Source organism: Neoarius graeffei, chromosome 18 (assembly GCF_027579695.1).
Source record: "Neoarius graeffei isolate fNeoGra1 chromosome 18, fNeoGra1.pri, whole genome shotgun sequence".
Lineage (NCBI taxonomy): Eukaryota > Metazoa > Chordata > Actinopteri > Siluriformes > Ariidae > Neoarius > Neoarius graeffei.
The window spans coordinates 57,624,738-57,648,749 of NC_083586.1; the positions used below are offsets into that span (position 1 = coordinate 57,624,738).

The window sequence follows — 24,012 nt, forward strand, 5'->3', positions numbered from 1 at the left end:
GATTGCACCCACATCAGGGTGATACGCTAGCTGGTAGGCTTGTGTTCTCGACTAGGCCTGCAGGCGCCATATTCCGCGACGCCATTTTGGTACCTCCCTCATTGAGCTACCTGTGATGCGTCACCTAGTTTACGACATCTAGGCATTGACCGCCATTTTGCTTAAGCATTGCTAGAGTGGCTAGTCGTTAGCATCTGCCCACAGATACACACACACACATCGGCTTTCCCTAGTCACACACACACACACACACACGCGCGCACACAAGGGATTCTCTTTTCCTATCTCTCTCTTTCTCTCTCTCTCCCCCTCTCTCCTGCCCCAAACCTATGGTCCAGGTGTAATTGTTCCATTGTTGTGCCTTGTTATTACCTTTGCCCGACATTGAATGTATTTTGTGAGATTCTTATTAGTGAGTAGTAGACAAATAAAAGCTAATCAAATTGAATTACATTTTACTTGTTCCTGTTCATTCACAAGGTCAACTATTTAGAACTCCTTTTTCCTTCAAATTTAGCTTTTGTATACAACTGGGTTTCCCATCTAATGCAGAGCTACCATTAATCTTGAATGTAACCATTCACGGTGAATATTAATATTAATAATTTTAAGATTTTATGAGACTGATCTTTAATTATAAATTGATTAATTCAATTATCAATTATTACATAATTTATAATTTAATTAATCCCAATTCCACTTACATGTGTGTGTAGATGGTATGGTGTTGACCGTGTGCTTGTTATAATTCTGCCCTCCTGTCTTTTGCAGGCCGCCTCCATCAAGCTCCCGTCGTCGGTGTTTGCCTCCGAGTTTGAGGAAGAAGTCGGTTTGTTAAACAAAGCAGCTCCAGTTTCAGGTAAGCAGATCAGATTTCCTCTCTACAGCGCATTTCCGTTTCAGTGTTGCACGAAGCTCGGCCATGGTATGGTGTGACAAAGTTCTTGAGTGTGTAACCAGTGGTGCGTTATTTTTTTTTAAAATTATTATTATTATTTTTAATATATACCAACGCAAAAGCTGTACAATACAGGATGTTTAAAAAAAATTTGCTGATATTTGAGATGTAAATATCCCGGAAACTACATAGTCTAGTTAAAGGAAACCGAACAGGCTTAAAGGGGAACTGAAGTCATTTTTAAACTTGCTTTATTTCTTAACGTGTTTTTCCGTTTTAGTAACCTTATATCGTGACTCGTATCGGCAACTAATTGCAATTAAATATGATACTTATCGGCCTATTCGGTTTTTAGCCGTGTTGAATTTAGTTCGTTTGGTCCACGGCAGGCGTCGCTAATCCGCGCGATCTTCATGAGACTTGTGCAAGACTTCGAAACGTCAAGTGTCAGCGCTGTCATTTTGAAAACTGTTTTCCAAACGAAGTATTGCACAAAAACGAGTTTAAATGACGATTACTGCTGATTTTTTTCAAACTTTCCTGATTGCTATCAAAACAAACAAAACTTCTGGCTTGATTACGTCAGCATTCGAAAGAGGGCGCGCGAGTCTTTTGACAACGTTGGCAGATGTCAGTCACTTTGATTTGCGCTGTACGTTTTACTTCCGTCCTACGATGTCTCGCACAGGTCTCAACGAATCTCGTTTACGGCCGTCGCTTTGACGTATGGACTGATATATTACAGAGCGTATTTCAAACACTCATAACTTGCTATAGCAGTGACAAAATAGCAATCAAACATGCATTCCGATATTTAATAAAATGAGAGAAATAGAATTTTGATGATAAAACTTGTTTTCGGTTCTCCTTTAATATTGTGCCGTATAAGATTTAGTATAAGAGAAATTCAAAGGTTTCCATGAATGATTTCACAAATTTTCAATATGGATGCTGCCTGAGACACGGCACGCAGACAGCCTTCCTCTTTGAACTTTTTGTGCTGTGCCTATATCTGCATTGCAGCTGGTGCGTTTTTAGAGAATTCTCTCATAAATGCACACCGCACAGTCTTGTTCGAGCGTACTCTAACACGCACAACACCTTTTCTTTTCCAGTCAATGGCATTTCTACACCTAAAAAGATAAACATTAAACATTAAGTTTTGACCTGTTTCCATGCTGTTAAAGAACTGAAGGCAATTTAAAAAAAAAAAAAATAAAAATTCTATTTCTCATTTTTATTAAATATCAGAATGCATGTTTGATCGCTATTTTGTCGCTGCTATAGCAAGTTATGAGTGTTTGAAATATGGACTGATAGATTACAGAGCATATGTCAAAGCGACGGCCGTAAACGAGATTCGTTGAGACCTGTGCGAGACATCGTAGGACGGAAGTAAAACGTACAGCGCAAATCAGTGTCACCAACATCTGCCAACGTTTTCAAAAGACGCGCGCGCCCTCTTTCGAATGCTGACGTAATCAAGCCGGAGGTTTTGTTTGCTTTGATAGCAATCAGGAAAGTTTGGAAAAAGTCGGCAGTAATCGTCATTTAAACTCGTTTTTGTGCAATATTTCCCGTGTCTGAAATCGCTCACTCGTTCACTACTCCCTACTCCCTATATAGGGAATTACTGTATAGAGGACTATACAGTTGGTAAAATGAAAAAACGCTTTCGGACACTACTCCGTCGCGCTGGTATTTACGTCATCACTGTCGCACAATTAAAACGTGCCGGATCAGTCGGCTGGTGGGTTTTCGTTCAAAATAATAAATCCATGCGTGTTTTTGTGATAAATCCATATTATACTGAGCGCATTTCCCACATTAATCAATACAAAGTGCTTTCAGTTCTTTTAAATCAAGCCTGAATACTTTCTTTCTTCTTCGCCGCTGCCTTTTATTAAATCACATTTGAGACTGTGCAGTGCATGATGGGATATATTGCTTTGGTTAGTGACCATCGTTGTACACTACTTTTCGTGATGCGTTGTGGGATATTTTGAGTGCACTATATAGACCCCTTTCACTGACGTCACCCGAAACCGGAAGTAAGCAGACCCTGCGCCATATTGGAAGACCAACAAACTCGTGATAAGGGGATAATAACGGCAGCGGTATGTGAACCCACGAGAATAAAGTGGAGTGGCAAACGACTTAAACAAATCTGAGCTGTTTTATTTACAGTGGGGAAAACAAGTATTTGATCCCTTGCTGATTTTGTTGGTTTACCCACTAAGAAAGACTCGATCAGTCTGTAATATTAATGGTAGGTGTAGTCTAACATGCTGAGACAGAATATCACAAAGAAAATCAAGAAATCGACTTTAAAGAATTTGTATTAATTTATTTGCATTTTATTGAGGAAAATAAGTATTTGAACCCTCTTGCCAAAAGGACTTAGTACTTTGTGGCAAACCCCTTATTAGCAAGCACAGAGGTCAGACGTTTTTTGTAGTTGATGACCAGGTTTCTGCACATATTAGGAGGAATTTTGGTCCACTCTTCTTTGCAAATGACCTCTAAATCATCAAGATTCCGTGGCCGTCGCTTGGCAACTCTGAGCTTCAGCTCTCCATAGATTTTCTATAGGATTCAGGTCCGGAGACTGGCTGGGCCACTCCATGACCTTGATATGTTTCTTCTTCAGCCATTCCTTGGTTGCCTTGGCTGTATGCTTTGGGTCATTTTCCTGCTGGAAGACCCATCCACGACCCATTTTAAGCTTCCTGGCAGAGGGAAGGAGGTTTTCACTTAGGATTTTACGGTACATGGCTCCGTCCATCCTCCCATTGATACGGTGAAGTAGCCCTGTGCCCTGTGCAGAAAAACACCCCCAAAGCATAATGTTACCACCTCCATGCTTGACAGTGGGGATGGTGTTCTTGGGGTCATAAGCAGCATGTCTCTCCCTCCAGACATGACGGGTTGAATTGATGCCAAAGAGCTCAATTTTGGTCTCATCTGACCATAACACCTTCTCCCAGTCACTCTCCAAGTCATTCAGATGTTCATTGGCAAAGTTCAGGCGGGCCTGCACATGTGCTTTCTTAAGCAGGGGTACTTTGCGAGCGCTGCAAGATGTTAGACCATTGCGGTGTAAAGTGTTGCCAACTGTTTGCTTGGTGACTGTGATCCCAGCTGCTTTAAGATCATCCACTAACTCTGCCCGTGTTGTATTAGGTCTATTTCTCACCGTTCTCATGATCCTGGAAACCCCACGAGGTGAGATCTTGTTTGGAGCCCCAGACCTAGGTCGATTGATGATCATGTTGTGAGTCTTGTACTTGCTCACAATTGCACCAACAGTTGTCACCTTAACGCCCAGCTTCTTGCTAATGGTTGTGTAGCCCATACCGGTCTTGTGCAGGTCTACAATCTTCTCCCTTAAATCCACAGAAAGCTCTTTAGTCTTTCCCATGTTGGAGAGTTTGGAGTCTGACAAACTGATTGATTCTGTGGCCAGGTGGCTTTTATACAAGTCATTAGTGATATCAGGTGTCTTCAGTTTAGGTGACAAGGTAATTTGGAGAGTCTAAGGCCCAATCCCAATTCTAATTTCTACCCCTACCCCTCCGCCTTCCCCTCCGCCTTCCCCTTGGCCCTTCCCCTTGAAACTGAGCTACAAGGGATAGGGCTTGAAATTCAACCCTTACGTATTGGGATAGCCCTTCAACGATCGCATACGTCATCGCGTACCTCCGTCAGCGTTTACGTTAGCAAAACGCAACGCGTCATTGGCTGCGACCAGCCGCTACAGTCAGAGGCAGAAATCTCTGCTGGCAGGGTGTGATTTGTTAACTAACACCACTGAATGGGATATCTTTGGTGCTTCGTGCACCACATCCGACAGAATGAGGTGTCAGAACACTCATGTAAACAATAAAAGCGAGAATAACAGAACAAAACGTACGCAGTCAAGCAACCGAAAACAATACTCACTCCCAAAGCTTTTTAGCAGCAGCTTGGATTTCAGAAATCGCTGCTCATTCTCAGCTCGAAAGCGAATCAAGCGGCGTGTTTCCTCTGGATAACAACTTAAAACACGTAAATAATGGAGAAAATACATTTATGACAATCTTTCGCCGCGGGAACCGCCATCTTTCTGAAATCCGCATGGCATTGTGGGAAATCACTCAAACCCCTTCGTTCGGAGTCTGCTCCAGGAAAATCTCCGTTTGGAGGGGTACAGAAGCCCTACCCCTTCCCCTACCCCTCCGCGTTAACTGGGATTGGGGTACCCCTACCCCTTCACATGAACGCGCAAAATGGAGGGGAAGGGCCAAGGGGTTGGTCCAAGGGGTGAAATGGGATTCGGCCTAACTTGTCTGTATTAACAAGAACTCTTGATGGTTACGAGGGGATCAAATACTTCTTTTTCTCAATAAAATACAAATAAATTAATATAGATATTTAAAAGTTATTTTCTGGATTTTCTTTTTGATATTCTGTCTCCACATGTTAGAATACACCTACCATTAAAATTACAGACTGATCAAGTCTTTCTTAGTGGGTAAACCAACAAAATCAGCAAGGGATCAAATGCTTGTTTTCCCCACTGTATGATTTATTGGCCCAACAGTAGACTTGAAAGAAACCTGTGTGAGACTTGGCAAAAAACTGTGGATATAATGGATAAGTCTGTGCATGATCTGCGGACACTTTGAGGTAAGCAAATGCAAGAAATTCAGATTTAAAACATGCTAAAGTGGCCCCAAGTTGATAACTGTATGAGGAGCAAGCCTCGCAGACTTCTACAATTTAATAATAATAATAATTTAGGATGGTTTGGGGCTTGCTCGCTGCTGCCAGGTTGGTTGTTGAGTAGCCTGACTTTTTTTTCTTGCGTGTGGTATCATTGTTGACGCGAGGTTGTTTTTTGAACATGCCAATGCGGACACGATTTCCCCTGATGAGTTATGACTTGAGACGGGATGCGTGTGTGGAGGTGTGGAGTCCGCGTGATATGTGCGTAAGATAGGCTTCTCATGTGTTTGGAGATCCACGCTCCGAGGCAAGCGCAAGCACACACACCCCCAAGGGAAAAAAAGGGGCCCCCCGAAAATATCGGCATAGTTCAAACACTGAGTGTAGGCACTGGGTGTAAACAACAAATAGTTTACAATGTCTGGGTAGCAAACAGATGGCAGAATTGGTGTCCGGTCCTCCTTATGTTTCCATTCTCCCTTGCCGCAAGTCTTATCATATGGGTCAAACCCATCAATCACAGCCAGTTTCTCCACATACCGTGCCCTTTCTGCAGCTGGTAATGTACTCACATAACCCGAATTATCATCCATCGTGCAACTTCACTCTCGCTCGTACTTTGTTTTATATTGTGAGTGCATGTACTTGGTCTTCCAATATGGCACCTAACAAAATCTCGCGGCGCGGTGACGTCATGTGAAAGGGGTCTATAGGGTGTAAATAATCCTCACTAAGGTTTCGGACAGCACTACAAAATGGCGTCCTCACTATATAGTGAGTAATTTCGGACACGGGTTCGTTTGTAAAAGAGTTTTCAAAATGGCGGCGCTGACACTTCACATTTCGAAGTCTCGTGAAGATCGCGCGGATAAGCGACGCCTGCCGTGGACCAAATGAACCAAATTCAACACGGCTAAAACCGAATAGGCCGATAAGTATAATATTTGTTGCCAATATGAGTCACGATATAAGGTTACTAAAACCGAAAACATAACTGAATAACACGTTAATTAAGAAAAAAAGCAAGTTTAAAAATGACTTCAGTTCCCCTTTAAAATCTGAGGTCAGTTGAATGAGAATTGGCAGCGCTATTAGACCGTGAAATGAGAAGAAAATTTTTTGAAACACCCCGTATAACAAAACGAAGACAATGGTGCACAGACCGTGAACGCGAGATGTGTAACGAACCAAGGGAAGAGGCAGATTTTTAAAGTGCAAACTAAATCCTTAAGTGATTCATGTAGTATGTGATTTTGTAGTATATACGCAGTTCCAGTCAAAAGTTTATACACCCTTACTCTTTCATAGGTTTTTCTGTATAACTGTTTCTACGCTGCAGAATAATAATACCGATGACAGCAAAAACTCTGGAACACAGAACTCTGTGACTAAGAAAGTGTTTTAAAAAAAAAACATTTTAGATTCTTCAAAATAGCTGCCATTTTATTTCCCCAACAGGCTACAGGAATGACAAACTGAATAAGAAATAAAGGGATATAATTTTTTTTAAGCTGTTTTTGGTTTATCTTTCCTGCTTTTTGTCTTATGTCATTGCTCAGGGCTCGACATTAACAGTAGCCCGATTGCCCGGGGCAACCATTCAATAGATTCGGACAACCAGACTCTCACAAATGCTTGCCTGATCGGGCAACTACCCAAATATGTCAACTTGCGTGAAAAACGATGTTTATTTGTTCATATTATGATGAAATTCCATCACGATTTGCGATTGTTTGACTCGGAAAGACCGCGTCCGTGTTATCATTACGGGATGTTCAACAACTAGCGGAACTCACATTTGCACATCGCGGACTCGCAATGCAGTTTCCCATTGCTAATAATTATCACGTAGTGCATATTCAGTGTTCTATTCAGACCCTCCAAGATTTTGCGATGTTGCGATTTGCAACTTCAACGCAAATTCAACCAATCCCCGCGAATTCAGGGCGGTGTTGCAATTATATCCAATCACCGCAACTTTCCCGCAAATTTGACCAATCGTTGGCGTCGTCTTGAGGTGACGTCGACAAACTACCTTCCGCCTTACTTCCGTGTATACGTTCAAGAGAAGCAGCATGTGTGCAGTGTTGCCAGATTGGGTGGTTTTAAGTGCATTTTGGCGGGTTTTGAACATATTTTGGGCTGGAAAACGTCAGCAGTATCTGGCAACACTGCATGATGTGTGAGTCAGTGTTTACAGAGGTTTTCGACCCATGTGACCGTTGCCATGTCAACAAGTAGATGGCGCCATTTTGGCGGTCACAACAATGGTGACTCCCGCTAGCCCAACATGTCAGAGATTTGTCAAAAAATATGTATTTTCCCTTTTCACAGCATGCATTGTTTGAATGGTTGCCATGACAACATATGCAAAGATTTCCAACAACATTTTGTGGCAAAAAAATTCCATAACAGTCTACTTCAACGTGATACCAAATAAAAGTAAATTCATTGCAGTTAGAAAAATGGTGTCCAGGTTGAGAGAGAGTTACATTAATCATATAGAAAAATGCATAATAATTAATATGTCTGGTATCGAATTCTAGTTTTGTCCATTGCATATTCACATCTAAAAAGTACAACCCACCCAACAACATGGCTCTGCCTCGCCTGAGGGCACCATGTATGTTAAACCTAGACTACACGTAAGCCGCCCAAACACTAGTAAGAAGCCCGGTGCCAGGTCGCCCCATTGATGAGGCCGAGCGGTCCCCATCTCACGTATATAAAACCACGGATGTATAAAGATAAAACCATCATAGCCTGACTAGTGGGGCTCGGTGCCAGGTAGCCTGAACACCGCCTAACAGGGCTTATGTGTAGGCTAGGTGCTAGGCTACATGTATAATTTGTCATTTATCTCGTATACAATATCTTTTAAACTTTTGGAAAAGTTATCTGAGACAAAATGTTCGCCACACAAACACGTGTGTTCGGTGGGCTGCCACTTCTCTCACCTGATTGCCGCGATCCACTTTTCGCGACGCTGTCGATCGGCCGGGAACCTATGGAACGTTAATCCAGGTTTATCCCCTCTTCTGTTGTGGCAGCTAACTGCACAACACGCATCAGGCATTCTACGATAAAAGTAAGTGATGAAGAAGATGGATATTACAAGCGTTGTTTGCTGATAAGCGTGGCTTTGTTTGACCTCCAAAATGCCAGCGTAAACAGTATCACGTGACCCTATGATGTCAGGTCGAAAACCTCTATATAGGCTTAAATTCTGTTACTGAAAGTGTGTTATGTTTACAGTGAAGGACTGTGCGCACTTTACATTATTTTTTTACTTAATACAAGAAATTAATGGGTGCCAAAATGGTATTTTATTTTCCATTGTTTAGGCAGCTTCAGCATCATACTGTGAGATTCTGTTCAAATTGTTTTTTCTTCTATGAAGCCTGAGCCGTTTATTTTATTAGTTTATAATTATTGTTTAATTTAGTCTTCAGGAGAGACTGCCTGCACACAGTACTAGTATTAGTTTTTTTTCTTACATGAAAGCTGAGGCATTTATATTATATTTTAAGGTAACTTCATGTTGTGCTGTGAGGTTCTATGCACTTTAACTTTTGAACCAACAGGTGCATTTGGATAAGTAAAGCCTATTTTTCTGCATTTTTGTAGTCCTGGTAATCTTTTATATTGGTAAAGTTGTTTATAGGACCATTTCTCAGTGTCTTTTTGTTTTTTTAATCAATAGTTTTTCAGTAATAACTTAATATTTAACATATCACTCAATTTTAATCACAAAAGGAGAAAATCGCAACAATTTCTCGCAACTTTCACTTCCTCCCGCAATGTAATCGCAACAAAAACCTAAAAAACACCGCAACTTTCATCGCAATTTTTTGGAAAAACCCCCGCAACATCAGACATTTTAGCCCGCAACAATCACAAAAAAGGCCCGAGAGATCCTGGAGGGACTGAATATTGGTATGTCATTCACTACATGACTAATTGCTGCATTACTCGGACGGGGCACTAGTGTCAATGCTTGTTGATACAGACAGTGTCTGAGAAGGTTGAATAATAAATAAAAGAATGTAATATTTGGGCGACCATGTTCTGAGTTCAGGCAACCAGATTTCTACAAAGTTAACGTAGAGCCCTGTTGCTGCTCTTTTATTTCTATAATGAAATACACCGTCTCTCCTCCTGTCTCAGGCCCGAGACTGGACATGGACCCGGACATCGTGGCTGCTCTGGATGAAGACTTTGACTTCGACAACCCTGAGAACATCCTGGAGGACGACTTTGTCATTAAAGCTAACGACGTCGTGTCAGGAGGCGGTGACGTGGGGTGAGTATGGATACAGCAAGCTTAAAAAAAAAAAAAAAGACTAACTTGTGTAACAGAGTAAGAACTGAGTCGAGTTTCCTGCTCTGAATGATCAATTCGTATCCTTTAAACACCACAGTGAAGGTGATGATGATGAAGAGTGGGAGGACACGGACGAGGGAGATGATGATGATGATGAGCAGAGCTACGACTCGGCAGGCGGTGTGTCCGACGAGGACGGTGAAGCCGACGTGAGACGGTTCATGTTCATGGACTGCGAGACGAAGAGTCGATTCACGGATTACTCGCTCACGTCGTCCGTGATGAGGAGGAACGAGCAGCTCACCCTCCTCGACGACCGCTTCGAGAAGGTGGAGTTTAATCAGAGAGGAGAATGTAATCATGATTTACTGCTGTACAGAATGAAGATGCAGTGTGTGTGTGTGTGTGTGTAGTTCTACGAGCAGTTTGACGATGATGAAATCGGCGCTCTTGATCACGCAGAGCTGGAAGGATTCATCGATCCGTCGAGTACACGGCTGGAGGAGATCATCCACGATTACTTCAAAGAGAAGGCGAAAGCGTGAGTGAACACTCCCTCTCTCTCTCTCTCTCTCTCTCTCTCTCTCTCTCTCTCTCTCATATATTCTCCTAACCCCTCGTCTCTTCTCGGTGTGGCAGGGTCCAGACGCCGGAGCAGCTCGGTCGTCCCGAACTGCCCTCCCTGAAGGATGAAGACGACGAGGAGAAGGATGAAGAAGAGCAGGAAATGGAGACGCTCGTCATTGAGGAGCCTCCTGAGGAGAAATGGGACTGTGAGACCATCATCAGTGAGTGAACAGAGCTGCACTAAGACGCCTGGTCCAAATTTCACCATGACCCAAACTAGAACCAGTACACGCTCAGAGTGAGGTTTAAGATGAGACAGACGTGAGCGAACATCTGACTAAAGCTATTCTTGGAGCATTTTATCCAACTTCTCCAGCGCCGGAGAACTGAAGTCATTTTTAAACTCGCTTTATTTCTTAATTAACGTGTTATCAATTACGTTTGCGGTTTTATTAACCTTATATCGTGACCCGTATTGGCATGTTATATTACACTTTTCGGTTTTTAGCCGTGTTGAATGTAGTTCGTTTGGTCCACGGCAGGCGTCGCTTATCCGCGCGATCTCAGAATCGGTGTCTTATATTCTTCTAATAGGAAATGCTAGATCGTTTCAACTATTCAAGATATTTTCACTTGCTAAGATATAATTTTTTGCGGTGTACACGAGCTGATGGATGCTATAATCCATGTACGACCAGATTGAGTGGAATAACTGTTTTTTATTCTATCCACGTTCACTGGATTTTGAGAAACGGAGCATTTTTATGATGTTTTGCAAATCCAATCAATAAAAACTTTATACAAAACGTCCGACAAAATTTCTGCTTCTTAAAGGAACAGTCCACCATATTTCCATAATGAAATATGATGTTCTCTGAATTGAGACGAGCTGCTCCGTACCTCTCCGAGCTTTGCGCGACCTCCCAGTCAGTCAGACGCAGTCAGACGTGCTGTCACTCCTGTTAGCAATGTAGCTAGGCTCAGTATGGCCAACGGTATTTTTTGGGGCTGTAGTTAGATGCGACCAAACTCTTCCACGTTTTTCCTGTTTACATAGGTTTATATGACCAGTGACATGAAACAAGTTCAGTTACACAAATTGAAATGTGGCGATTTTCTATGCTATGGAAAGTCCGCACTATAACGACAGGCGTACTAACACCTTCTGCGCGCTTCGGCAGCGCATTGATACCTTCATAGGCCCATGGTAAAACTGCACTTCCAGGAGGGGCTGCCGTCTGCCTCCCGAGCCGGCCGAGAGCGCTCCTCGTCGGGCGCGGCCAGGCGGGCGAATGCCCTGGTCTGTCCGCCCTGTCTAAAAAAAAAAAAAAAAAGGTACAACTCCGAGTGAAGGTATCAATGCTCTGCCGAAGCGCGCAGAAGGTGTTAGTACGCCTGTCATTATAGTGCGGACTTTCCATAGCATAGAAAATCGCCACGTTTCAATTTGTGTAACTGAACTTGTTTCATATCACTGGTCATATAAACCTATGTAAACAGGAAAAACACGGAAGAGTTTGGTCGCATCTAACTACAGCCCCAAAAAATACCATTGGCCATGCTGAGCCTAGCTACATTGCTAACAGGAGTGACAGCGCGTCTGACTGCGTCTGACTGACTGGGAGGTCGCGCAAAGCTCGGAGAGGTACGGAGCAGCTCGTCTCAATTCAGAGAAGAGCATATTTCATTATGGAAATACGGTGGACCGTTCCTTTAAAGGCGGACTTCTTAGAAACCTGTCGATGGCGGCACAAATTGACTTCAGTGTTTTTTTTTTTTTTGTAGAAAGCGCCGTCTTGCTGTCGTGCCGAGGTATAGGATAGCTTTAGACCTTTATTTAATTCTTCCTTGGATGTTTCAGTTCTGTAATTTTCAAACTTCTTTGAGCTTTTGAACCAGTCTAAAAAAATTCAACAAATTTTAATGCTTAAAGATAAAGAATGTAAACAAACCGGCAAAATGACAGGAGCAATTTGTGAAAAATGCGATGATAATTCTTGAAAAAATAATTTTAAAAAAAGATACGTTCTTACTATCAAATATACAGAAGCCGAGAGAGGCCCTTCATATAATCCTTTTTTTATTCACCTTGTTATCCCGAGATAACAACATAACTAATTCGAGATCTCGAGAAAACAAAACCGTTATTTCATGATCTCGAGTAAACAGCTGAGAAATGGTCCATTCAGGTGCGCCAAGAGACTTGTGATATGCTGACTTTGGGGCTATTTCACATTCTGTACAGACGCAACTTTGGTCATTTGGTCTCCTCTGGGACCTCCCTCTCTCTCAAGGCATCGTACGAGAAAAAGCCATTTCTGCTCTGTTACATGTCCGTCCGCCAATTTCTAAGTCTTCATTGTTTGACCCACAGGGGGGCGCAGCTCTGCTAGAAATCCCAGCTGTTTTCTCGAGATCATGAAATAATTGGGTTTTTTTGTCAAGATCATGGAATACAGTAGACCCCCGCCTATTCGCGGTTCAGTATTCGCGAATTCACATATTCGTGGGATTTTATATAGAACATATCTCCTATACATTCGCGGAAATCTCAGCGATTCGCGGTCATTTGCGGCGAACATATCGAACGTTTACGCACTGCTACATTCTCGGAGCCGAATGCTCGCTCGCTATTGGCTGAACTTTGAATGGCGGGCTGCTGCTCATTGGCTGATACGAATGAGCGCATTGTATAGTACAGTCTCGCGGTTCCCGTAGTTCAGACTTGTTCACGTGTTGTGCGTTCTTGGTATTTTTGAATAATTTTTACGCCCTACAATGGCTCCTAAACGCTCTGCATCTTCTAAAGGCCAATTTATGCTGACAACCCAGTCCTCGCAGACAGCGTCTGCGTAGCCCCCCCACCTTCGCAGACGCTCTGCACGCACCTCCCAAAAATTGTGACCACCGCAGAAGCCTCGCAGACAAGAGGGCTCTGATTGGTCCACTCTACATCCGCTGTACACGCACTTCCGCTTCCCTACTTTCCCGGTTTGGTTTGTTTTCACGACCGCCAATTTTAAAAACACGAGCGAAGATGGAGCAGCACGAAGAGCGGTTGATCGAGGAAGTGAGGAAGTACGTACATCTATACGACTCCAGTTCTAGTCATTATAAGTAACCGGAGGATAAACACTCCACTAACCACACCCACCAACAACTACTAGCGATTTCACGACTTCGCTCCCCCTTGCGTTGTGGCGGTGAATAACATCGCGCACGCCTATTACTCCCCGCTCAACGATAAATTACAACTGTCTGCGAAAAGCTATCTGCGAAAGCCTTGTCGCAAGAGCATGCAGAGGCCCTTAAGGCTCCTGCCAAGGAACCTAAGCGCCAGAAGAAGGTAATGACGCTGCAGGAGAAGGTAGGACTTCTCGATATGCTAAAGGAAGGGAAGAGTTTTGCGGCAGTGGCTCGTCACTACGGCATCAACGAGAGTACCGTGCGCTACATAAAGAGCAGTTTTATGGGGGGGGGTGTTACAAGTATTCGCGATTTTGGCTTATTCGCGGCCATGTTCGGTCCCTAACCCCCGCGAATACTGAGGGCTTACTGTAATTGTCTTGTTTTCTCGAGATCACGGAATAATTGTTTTGTTTTCTCGAGATCTCGAATTAGTTGTGTTTTCTCGAGATCCTGAATTAATTATGTCGTTATCTCGGGATAACAAGGTGAATAAAAAAAGATTATATGAAGGGCCTCTCGCGGCTTCCGTACAAATAATTTTATTCTATGTTTTGTTTGTTTTTTGGGGGTTTTGTTTTCGAGTAGTTTTTATTTCGTCCTCGGTTGGTTCAGCAGCACGTGCCGCCATTTTGTTTTTCTCTATTCATGGTATATGAGCTGATATCCTAGCAGTAGAGTAGCCAATCAGAGCGCGTGATTGCTCATATCCAGTGAATGTGGATAGAATTAAATACATATATACACACACTGGATATATCAAGTGTACAGTTGAAACTTCTTCAAGCTCCCCGACCTCAACATCCAAAAGTAAGGCGAGGTGAGTTTATTTATATCGCACATTTCGTACATGGAGGCAGTTGAAAGTGATTTGCATAAAATACATTTAAAAAATACAAGATTAACAGTTAAAAGAACAATAAAATGTGTCGTGGCATGTAAGATGACTACTTTTTTTTAAAATACATGATGCAAATAGTCACTTTGTGTGTGGTTTAAAGGATTTTAAAGGGCTCTGTTAGCAGAAATGGAATACTGTATTCATAATTCTGGTTTCATTAGTGTATAATCACCTGTAACTACCAGTCACTGTGATGTCATACGCTTAGAATGAGCTCTTCATATCTCCGTAAGGAGCAGGTTCTCTTCCACGGAGCCCACCATGTTTCTGCTCAAGCCCAGAACAGACAAACCAAACACCAGTTAGACAGACTGATTTCTTTTTAAATCCCCCGCTGGCCGAAATACCCGAAGGGGGATTATATCGTGGCGATGTCTGTCCGTCCTGGGAAAGGGTACTTGCCTTCTGAAATCAACTCCTCTCTCAATTTTTGGACGAATTTCTCGAAGCTTGGCAAAAGGCCTTGTTATATGACGATAATACACACATAGCTGCCAACTACTATGAATAAATCGTATTTATTACGATTTGTCGTTTTGATTACAAAAATACGAATTTACTACAATAAAATACGATTTTGCCAATTTTCATGGGTCGTTTTCAAAGTCTATCACCGGTGGGATTCGTATTTGATAAAACACTGCTTCGTTCCAAGCGGCAGATACTACGCCAAATTTCATTGGCTATTGCTTGTTCTCTCAGCCAATCAATGATGCTATTAGATCATCCATGGCACGCTATCGTCTGGCCTTTGTTCACGAAGTTTCTGAACAAAGCATGGCGTTTCAAGCTTTTGTTATGAAGATGTAGCGTAGTACTAATCCCTAAAGAAAGCATGGCGAAGGGGAAGGGCCAGCGCTTCAAGGACTCGTACCGAGAGGAGTTTCCCTTCATTTCTAAGTCAAGTAAGGGCGATCACTACGCGTTTTGTGCTCCATGTCGGTGAGACATTTATGTGGTTCAATAACATCAACTGTTGACTGAGTAAGCTCTAGTCTATTTCTCTAATGTGTACTTTGTCAAAAGTTATATGTGCCAATTGCATTGTTTGAAGTTTTTGCCGGATTCACTGACTATTTTCATATATTGTTGAAAAGAACTTTGCACATTAATCTAAGATGATAATTTAGTTTGTAGAATAAATTTTGTCAAACTATTTTGTTTTAGTGTGATTTTTCAGGGTAGTTTTGCTAGAAAACTTTGGCGGCGGGGGGGGGGCAAAGCCCCCACCAAGACTCAGTACCCAACCTTGTATTACTATTTACAATTTCGGAATGTTGGCAGCTATGTACACGGATTGCGATTTAATTTTGTTTGTGAAAATTATCCCAGAGTTTTGACCCTTGATTTAAATAACTTGTACTTTGACAATTTCATGAGGGTGTACGTTCTTCTGAAATCAACTCCTCTCACAATTTGTGGAGGAATTTCACCAAACTTGGCAGAAGGCTTTGTTATATGACAGTTATACGCAGATTGAAATTTTGTTTAATTTGGGCAGATTTTCCCAGAGTTATGCCCTCGATTATTAACAAACTTGTACTTTGGCAATTTCATCAAGGTGTGCTCGCTTTCTGAAATCAACTTCCCACACAATTTTTGGAGGAATTTCATGTAATTTGGTAAAAAGTTTTTATCCCCCACTGGCCAGAAGGCCCGAAGGGGGATTATGTTGTGGTGAAGTCTGTCTGACCGTCCGTCTTTCTGTCCCGGAAAAGGGTTCTCACCTTCTGAAATCGACTCCTCTCTGAATTTTTGGAGGAATTTCACAAAACTCGGCAAAAGGTTTTGTTATAGGACAGTAATACACACATTGCAATTTCATTTGCAATATATTGTAGCGGGGGATATTGTAGGCCCAATCCCAATTCTAATTTCTACCCCTACCCCTCCCCCTTCCCCTTGGCCCTTCCCCTTGAAACTGAGCTACAAGGGATAGGGCTTGAAATTCAACCCTTACGTATTGGGATAGCCCTTCAACGATCGCATACGTCATCGCGTACCTCCATCAGCGTTTACGTTAGCAAAACGCGACCAAATGCGTCATTGGCTGCGACCAGCCGCTACAGTCAGAGCCAGAGGCAGAACCAGAGATCTCTGCTGGCAGGGTGTGATTTGTTAACTAACACCACTGAATGGGATATCGCTTCGTGCACCACATCCGACAGAATGAGGTGTCAGAACACTCATGTAAACAATAAAAGCGAGAATAACAGAACAAAACGTACACAGTCAAGCAACCGAAAACAATACTCACTCCCAAAGCTTTTTAGCAGCAGCTTGGATTTCAGAAATCGCTGCTCATTCTCAGCTCGAAAGCGAATCAAGCGGCGTGTTTCCTCTGGATAACAACTTAAAACACGTAAATAATGGAGAAAATACATTTATGACAATCTTTCGCCGCGGGAACCGCCATCTTTCTGAAATCCGCATGAAATCTCGCTGAAATCCGCATGGCATTGTGGGAAATCACTCAAACCCCTTCGTTCGGAGTCTGCTCCAGGAAAATCTCCGTTTGGAGGGGTACAGAAGCCCTTCCCCTACCCCTCCGCGTTAACTGGGATTGGGATACCCCTACCCCTTCACGTGAACGCGCAAAATGGAGGGGAAGGGCCAAGGGGTTGGTCCAAGGGGTGAAATGGGATTCGGCCGTACTCTCAGAGCGCTCTTGTTGTGTTTTCATGTGGTGTTTTTTTTTTCTTAAAAAAAAAAGTGGCATCTTGAATCCAGTGCCAGAAGAAAGATAGATAAGAAGCAGAAGAGAGAAATTTTTAGTTTAGTTTTATCTCACAGGTTTATCAGAAGCTTATGTAAATTATTGTCGAGGCTAGTCAACATTTCAGTCGCTAAAATAAACCAAAAAATGTTTCGCCGTGCATGAGCTGCCACTAGGATGAAACTCCTGGTGTAAATCTGTGGCTCTGGACACAGGTACAGTGTTACTGCACCTGGCAGCCACCGTAAGGTCTAATACAGGGGTGTCCAAACTGATCCATAAAGGGCCGTGTGGCTGCAGGTTTTCATTCCAGCCATGCAGCAGCACACCTGACTTGGCTCATTCAATCAGCTGAACTGTCTTCACACAGTCAAATACTTGCAGCCACACCCACCCTTGATTAAAGGGTGGGTGTGTCAGTTGATTGAATAAGCCAAATGAGGTGTGCTGCGGCATGGCTGGAATGAAAACCTGCAGCCACACGGCCCTTTATGGATCAGTTTGGACGCCCCTGGTCTAATAAATACACTCTTGGAACGGGGATTCAGTTAGCTGCAATTTCTAACCTCACCACTAGGGGCCACTAAATCTTACATGTAGTGCTTTTATTTTATAAACGTGTCTGGAAAAAAGTCATACAGTAATCTAAGCTTTACTCTTATTAAAAAGTATTTTTTTAAGAAAACATTTATTTATATATACGCATGTGAGATTTAAGCTATGAAGTCAACAAAGATATTTTATTTAACTTTTTGCCCTCCCCGACTCATCTTTACCAAAGGTGGCAATAATTCTGCAACTGACTAGTCCTAACTAAACAGTCCATGTTGAAAACTTGCTGCTTGTTTAGTTAGCGTAATATTTCGACAGTAGTTTTTCTGAAGGGGAAAAAAAACTAAACTAAGTGAAAAGCAGAGAGGCCAATAGACCCCTTCGCATGTTTGTAAACAAACCGACCGTTGCCAGGATGCACGCGCAGCCTGGACTCAGAAACAATGGCGCTGCCCATAGACCGGCATTATGAGCTGTCAGATTATGCAAAACAATTGTCGTTACAAGATCGAGAATGCTACATGAATAAGTTAACTCTAACAAGTGCACATCGCCTACCGGATCCGCATTTAATTAAAGAGTGGACGGACGATGTTAGTAAGTTCCCTGGTATACAATGGCCAGATATATACTCGTACCTTATTGACAAGACTTCAGTGTACACCCACGAAAAACTTCATGCCTACAAGTCTTTAGACGCATATGATTGTGTTGTGCGGGCATGTACAACTTGATTAACAATGGGACATTCATATTCATTTTGTTTTAATCAAATTATGCCAGTGATGTGATGGCAATGTGGCTTTAGCTACAACAGCAAATACCAACACTAAACAGCAATTTGCAGGAGGTAATGGCATGAAAGGAATGATAGTGTAAAGAGCGCAGCTAAGAGAAATCAGAGCTGCGTAAAAAGCGAGAGGCAGAGAGCAGAAATGAAACTGAACGGGGCGGGAGCTAGGTTAGAGCAGTCAGCGTAAGTTGGCATTTAGAGTGAGGGCACACAATTTTACCTTTCCATCCTTGCTTTAAAATTGTGATTTTCGGCATACACAAATAACGATGGCACAAAATCTGGACTGCTTGAGTCAAGCGAGACCTCTCCTACAAACAAAACTGCATGCAAAGCTAAGCTAACATGCTAACAATATTCATTACATTGTGTAACTATGACCCAGCTAATCAGACAAACGTTACCAAAGTATTTTGCTACATCAATAAACGAAGACTAGAAAGAATAAAAAAGAAAGATTTAATAAATAGCCTGATCTTACCTGTGATGAAGTGGGCGCTGCAAACCCGCGCATTTTTGATGGGGCTTTCATCCCAGTCTACACGTTTGATGGCTTGTAGTGATAGACGTTGGCGATTTTTTTTTTTTTTTTTGGAATGGGTGAGATCCTGCTGGAATTCTGTACATTTTAACCCCATCACTGCTACGTTTCTGACACCCGACAACACAACAACTAGGCATTTCTGAGTCTTTTTTGGGTCCAGGCTGCGCGCGCAATTTCCGCTTACATATGAATGGCGTTTACTGCGAAGGGGTCTATAAAGACCAGTAAATCCGAACAGGTTCTTCAACTTTTCTCCCCCTGATTTTATAATCTCACGTTGATGTATGAAGCTGAAAGAAATCTGTACAATAAAGTACAGCGTTTTATCAAAAAGCCTGCTGTGAAAACAAATGCATTCAGATTTTAAGTGTGTAAATACGCATTACAAAGTGAAACGGTTTACTCGTGTGTGTGTGTGAGAGCTGTTATTAACTCAACCTCCTTCTCTTACAGGCACATACTCGAACCTCTACAATCATCCGAAGCTGATAGAAGAGCCACGCAAGGTAATCACGTTAATGAGCGTTAATGTAAACTGAAAGCAGGCAGTGATTTTTGCATTGGTGGATTGAGTGTGTGCGTGCGTGCATGTTGCAGCAGAAGCCGATTCGCGTGTCCAATAAGACAGGGATTCCTCTGGACGTGCTGCCTACGAGAGGTCTGACGGCCAGGCAGGTGGAGCGCATGGAGAGGATCAACGACTCGGACCTGCCGCGAGTCTCCACACAGCCGCGCTCTCGAGAGGAGAGCAAAGAGGACCGCAAACTCCGGAAACAAGCCATTAAAGAGGAGAGGAAGGTAATTTACCCATAAATCACTCGTGTATATACTGCCGGACATTACTGTTACGATCATATAAGCAGGCGCGTGTCTATATATAATTTCACATCAGTTATTTATGATTCAATTAATTTCTGGGATTTGGAGCCCTCTCTGGTGGAAAGGTGTAATTACAAGGAACTTGCAGAGAAATATTTGTGCAAATCACGCACTCTACTGTAGCTACATGGATTAAAGTTTTCCGTCGCTGCGACGGATTTCCGTCAACTGGGAGCGCTAAAGGTCAATAATGAGAGTGATGCAGATCCGAGGGAAAAAAGGGGGGGGGGATAGGCCCATAGGTCTGACACCGATGTGATTTAGAACTTCACCAAGCTGCTGTGATTGCCTGTTGTTGAACCCTTTCTTGTGCTATGTTTGAGTATATGTAAAGGAATAAGTTGTTGCGCTAGATAGGCATAAATAAATAAATACAGCCTCCGCTACTGTCTAGTCCCGGGGAGGCTCGGCGTAGGCCACTGATGAAACAATTTGGCTGTCCTACTACTAGGTAACTAGGTTACTTGTCTACTACTAATACTAGGCCTTTTGTAGTAGTAGTAATAATGATATTTGCCTGTTGAAAGGTGATCAGGTGAAAAGTTGAAGCCGCAGCAAGACCTTTGCTATTAAGCGTTTTGTAGGTTAAACAGGCTTCAGCAGACAACGTTCTGGAAAGGCTGTGTTTTTCTTTGGTTTGATTAGCCTACGATTTAATCTTTAAACATTATGGTTTCAGCAGTTCGCTTAAACATTGGAGGCTGCAGAGTCGGGCTGCAAGATTTCCCGACACTTGTTTAAGATGCCAAACTTCATAGTAAGGAGAAAATAATTCCACAGTATTTAGTGCCTCGTCAGTCTCAAAAATTAATAGTGAAGGAGCAACGCGAATTAAGTCCCGAAAAAACATCTCGTAGGCCTATATTTTACATTTTCAAAAAAGTCCGGAATTGGAAGTCAGTCAGTGGAGTGTAATGAAGTGTCTCATTCACTAAGCACAAAAGGTCGGAAAACAGTGGAGAAAACAGCGATTGCTTAAATAGGCTACTAATGGTTTACATTAGTAATTTAATGTATGTAACAAATAATTTCATTGATTAAATAGATAAAGAAGCGAATACTCCGAAGCTCAAAATTCAGGAACGTGGCTCCGGTGTCGCAAGTGCACAAGAACAGTTATTTGAAAGTTAACCTGATGAATTTGTGCGTGCGCGTGCGATTTCATGAAGAACCGGGACAATTGGCATTCGGTGAAACATTCACACCTATGACTCATTATATTGGCGCGCGCCCTCTCGCCCACTGCTGCTTCGTTTTCCCGATTTACACACGTGTCTGAAGATGGAGTTTTCAGAAATCTGCACTCTGCCCAGAGTTTGCGAAAGTAGCTGTTTTCAGTGACTGAAACCTCCGTATAGGTGTGAATGAGAGGTGCAACCGAATAAATAAATATGCGTCTTTTTTATCCGGCTTCATGTAGGCTATCACTGCGCAAAGCCTGTAATGTTGAAATGGTAGTAATATTTGTTAAAATAATAGTAGGCTAATTTCCACATTAATCGGTAAAATGGCCCAAGGGATGTGATGGGGGGATGGCCGTTTTATAAGGGGAATGATTTGAGATTTTTATTTCAGAAGGGGGATGCCTCCCCCTACATCCCCCCTCAACTCGAGTACTGCGTATAAGGCCACCTGACATAGGCCCTTCGATTTCCATCACTAGAGCGCGTCAGATTACTTTGTTTTGCCAGCATGGACGCGCTTCTTTTAAATGAAGGCACAGATGTGTCAGACATTGACAAAACGGTAAAGGATAAGTGGAGATGGGCTTGGCGAAATGAAATGGGCGATAATGGCAAGCCATTTAGTTCATGGTGCAAAAAGATGAAAATGGCAGGTGTGTGGTTTTGTGTAGTTTGCCATAAAAAAAAAGTCTATGGAAGCAATGGCAAGAAACTAGATGCCTTTGGCTTCACTGCAAAGAAGCAGAAAAAGTGAACTTTCACTTTACTTTTCTTGCAAGTTCTTTCTGTTCCACTCTTTTGAAAGCATGGTTCAAGTTCGACTGCACTTGCACTTTTCTCTTAACCACTTTTGTGCATTAGTAAAGTATTGTTGAAATAAATTTGCACTTTGCGCTGAAAACTTGATGTTTCATCATTTATAGCCAGTAATGACAATGGTAAAGTCTTGCCTTAGCTTTAGTCATTGTTAAAATTATGTAAATGTACTATAAGTAGGGGCCGAGGGGATAATGGACAACACGGCGTTTAAAATTTGACGCATCGCTGACGTAGTAGGGGCCAACGACATGGAGCTTTTTTTTTTTTAGTCAGATTTTTTTTTTTTTTTGCTTTAATCCATGTAGCTAACTAGCCTGCTAATGTTAGCTACGTTGCAAAAAAAAAAAAAATCAGCGCACAGCATGCAAAAGCACTTTTTTTTTTTTCCCCCCCTTTTCCCCTTATTGGTTGTACTGCATGTTATGGACTCTGCTGTGGCCCAATCAATATATACTTTTTTTGTTTTTTCCTCGGTCGGACATCACCCGAATTGATGATCACATCATCAGCTTTTCTTTGGCTAATCAGACACAAGGTACACCACAACTCTTGCTGGAGCACTTCAGCCAGTCCTGCTGGTCCAGGGAATCGAACCAGCAGCTTTGAGACCAAAAGGTTGCTTCTCGAACCATTAGGCCATGGCTTCCCTTCATCAGCGTACTGATATGAGCTAATTAGCGGTTATTCCATGAAATCGAGTCGTACATGAGCTGATAGCCGGCGATTCTTGTAGCGCCGAATCGTCTATAATCCATGTACGACCAGATTGAGTGGAATAACTGTTTTATTCTATCCACATTCACTGGATTTTGAGAAATGAAGCCTTTTTTTTTTTTTCAAATTCAATAAATAAAAACTTTTATATAAACGTCCGACAAAATCATTTCCGCTCAGAATGTAAACAAACCGGCAAAATGACAGGAGCACTTTGTGAAAAATGTGATGATGATTAATTCTTGAAAAATAAACATGCGTTCTTGCCATCAAATGCTTTGATTCCATATTTTGTTGCGCTTTTTTTGTATTTTTTGGGGGGTTTTGTTTTTGAGTAGTTTTTATTTCGTCCTCGGTTGGTTCAGCAACACGCACGCTCCACTATTTTGTTTATCTCTGCTGTATATGAGCTGATTATCCTAGAAGTAGAGTAGCCAATCAGAGCGCACGATTGCTCATATCCAGTGAAAGTGGATAGAATAAATTAATAAAACGGTATCAGCTTTTATAACTGCTGATAAATGAGGAGTAAAAAAGAAACGGATGGAGAGAAACTGACGATTGATCCTTCAACCATGTTATGAGTAATGTTCTAATCAGGCAAATTGCATCACTCTGATTTATTAGCTGTGCTACGTTTCATCTGCGTTGCTCCGGTTTATTGACTGCACTGCTCACTGCTCACACCTGCACTGTTCCAGTCAGCCAGTAGGGGGCAGAGTAACCCTCATCTCCAGCACGTTGTGACGTTATTCTGCTGAAACCAGTTCGACCAGGTTCCTTCCTTCAGCTGTAATTTGCTAACGTACATAAATTAAAGTGCCCTGTCTGTGACAAAGGGACCAGTGGTGAACAGTGTTCACTGTGTTCTCGGGTTGTTGAGCTTCTCTAAAGTGTGATCCATATGTGCTTAATGGCCAAGTTCATTATTTAGATATGGGTCAGTCTCAGAAACTAGGTACTGTAGGGGTCCCTCACTAAATATACTCAGTCAATAAACTATACGGTCTTGAATGGTGATGTTGGTTTTAATTTGAAATAAAATGATGAAAGACATAATACAGATAAAACTAAATCTTTGATGTGAATACTCGATTCAGAATTTGGAAAAAATTCTGCAAATTTGTGGAAAAATGGCGGCTTGATCTGGGACACGATAAACGGTCAACTGCATCGCATTCCCTTAAAAAGGTTGTAGTCCACTGAAAAGTCTACAGTTATCACTAAT

General features: G+C 42.3%; 1 protein-coding gene across 2 annotated transcripts in view; it reads left to right on the forward strand.

Annotated features, from left to right (window-relative positions):
* Window positions 1–24,012, forward strand: part of ltv1 (LTV1 ribosome biogenesis factor) — a 57,530-nt gene that overhangs the window by 23,120 nt on the left and 10,398 nt on the right. The window contains exons 4-10 of one of the 2 annotated variants that reach the window (XM_060899570.1): window positions 772–859; window positions 9,773–9,908; window positions 10,027–10,258; window positions 10,343–10,470; window positions 10,569–10,717; window positions 19,642–19,694; window positions 19,786–19,986. In XM_060899570.1, coding sequence (XP_060755553.1) covers window positions 772–859; window positions 9,773–9,908; window positions 10,027–10,258; window positions 10,343–10,470; window positions 10,569–10,717; window positions 19,642–19,694; window positions 19,786–19,986 — 987 coding nt within the window. The remainder of the gene's footprint in view (window positions 1–771; window positions 860–9,772; window positions 9,909–10,026; window positions 10,259–10,342; window positions 10,471–10,568; window positions 10,718–19,641; window positions 19,695–19,785; window positions 19,987–24,012) is intronic. The other variant, XM_060899571.1, reaches the window with a different exon arrangement.